Here is a 368-nt window from a genome sequence, read left to right as displayed (position 1 = left end):
CCGTGTCGCGCAGAGATGAACGTGAAGACGCTGAGCTTCGAGCAGTTCCTGCCCATGATGCAGACGATCGCCAAGAACAAGGACCAGGGGTGCTTCGAGGACTACGTGGAGGGGCTGAGGGTCTTCGACAAGGAGGGCAACGGCACCGTCATGGGGGCCGAGATCCGCCACGTCCTCGTCACCCTGGGTGAGCCTCAGTTCCCCTGCCGAGCCCCCCAGATCCATGGGGTTTCCACCAGGGAAACGGGATCCGGCTGGGAAAGGAGAGGGGGGTCTGGTTTGGGAATGGGAGGCCCTGAGGTGCGGGATGTGGGGTCCCTGAGGTGTAGGGTTATGGGGGTGCAGCATTGGCAGGGGGTCCCAGTGGG

General features: G+C 63.9%; 1 protein-coding gene across 1 annotated transcript in view; it reads left to right on the top strand.

The window, feature by feature from the left end:
* Window positions 1-6: 6 nt before the first annotated feature.
* Window positions 7-368, top strand: part of LOC103614482 (myosin light chain 4) — a 468-nt gene continuing 106 nt past the window's right edge. Inside the window, exon 1 of the mRNA XM_017731481.1 lies at window positions 7-368. This exon is cut by the window's right edge and continues 106 nt beyond it. Coding sequence (XP_017586970.1) covers window positions 16-368 — 353 coding nt within the window. The 5' untranslated portion in view covers window positions 7-15.

The sequence above is a fragment of the Corvus brachyrhynchos genome, unplaced genomic scaffold (assembly GCF_000691975.1).
Source record: "Corvus brachyrhynchos isolate BGI_N302 unplaced genomic scaffold, ASM69197v1 scaffold1061, whole genome shotgun sequence".
In the NCBI taxonomy this organism is placed as follows: Eukaryota; Metazoa; Chordata; class Aves; order Passeriformes; family Corvidae; genus Corvus; species Corvus brachyrhynchos.
This window is presented reverse-complemented; position numbering and strand designations above follow the sequence as displayed.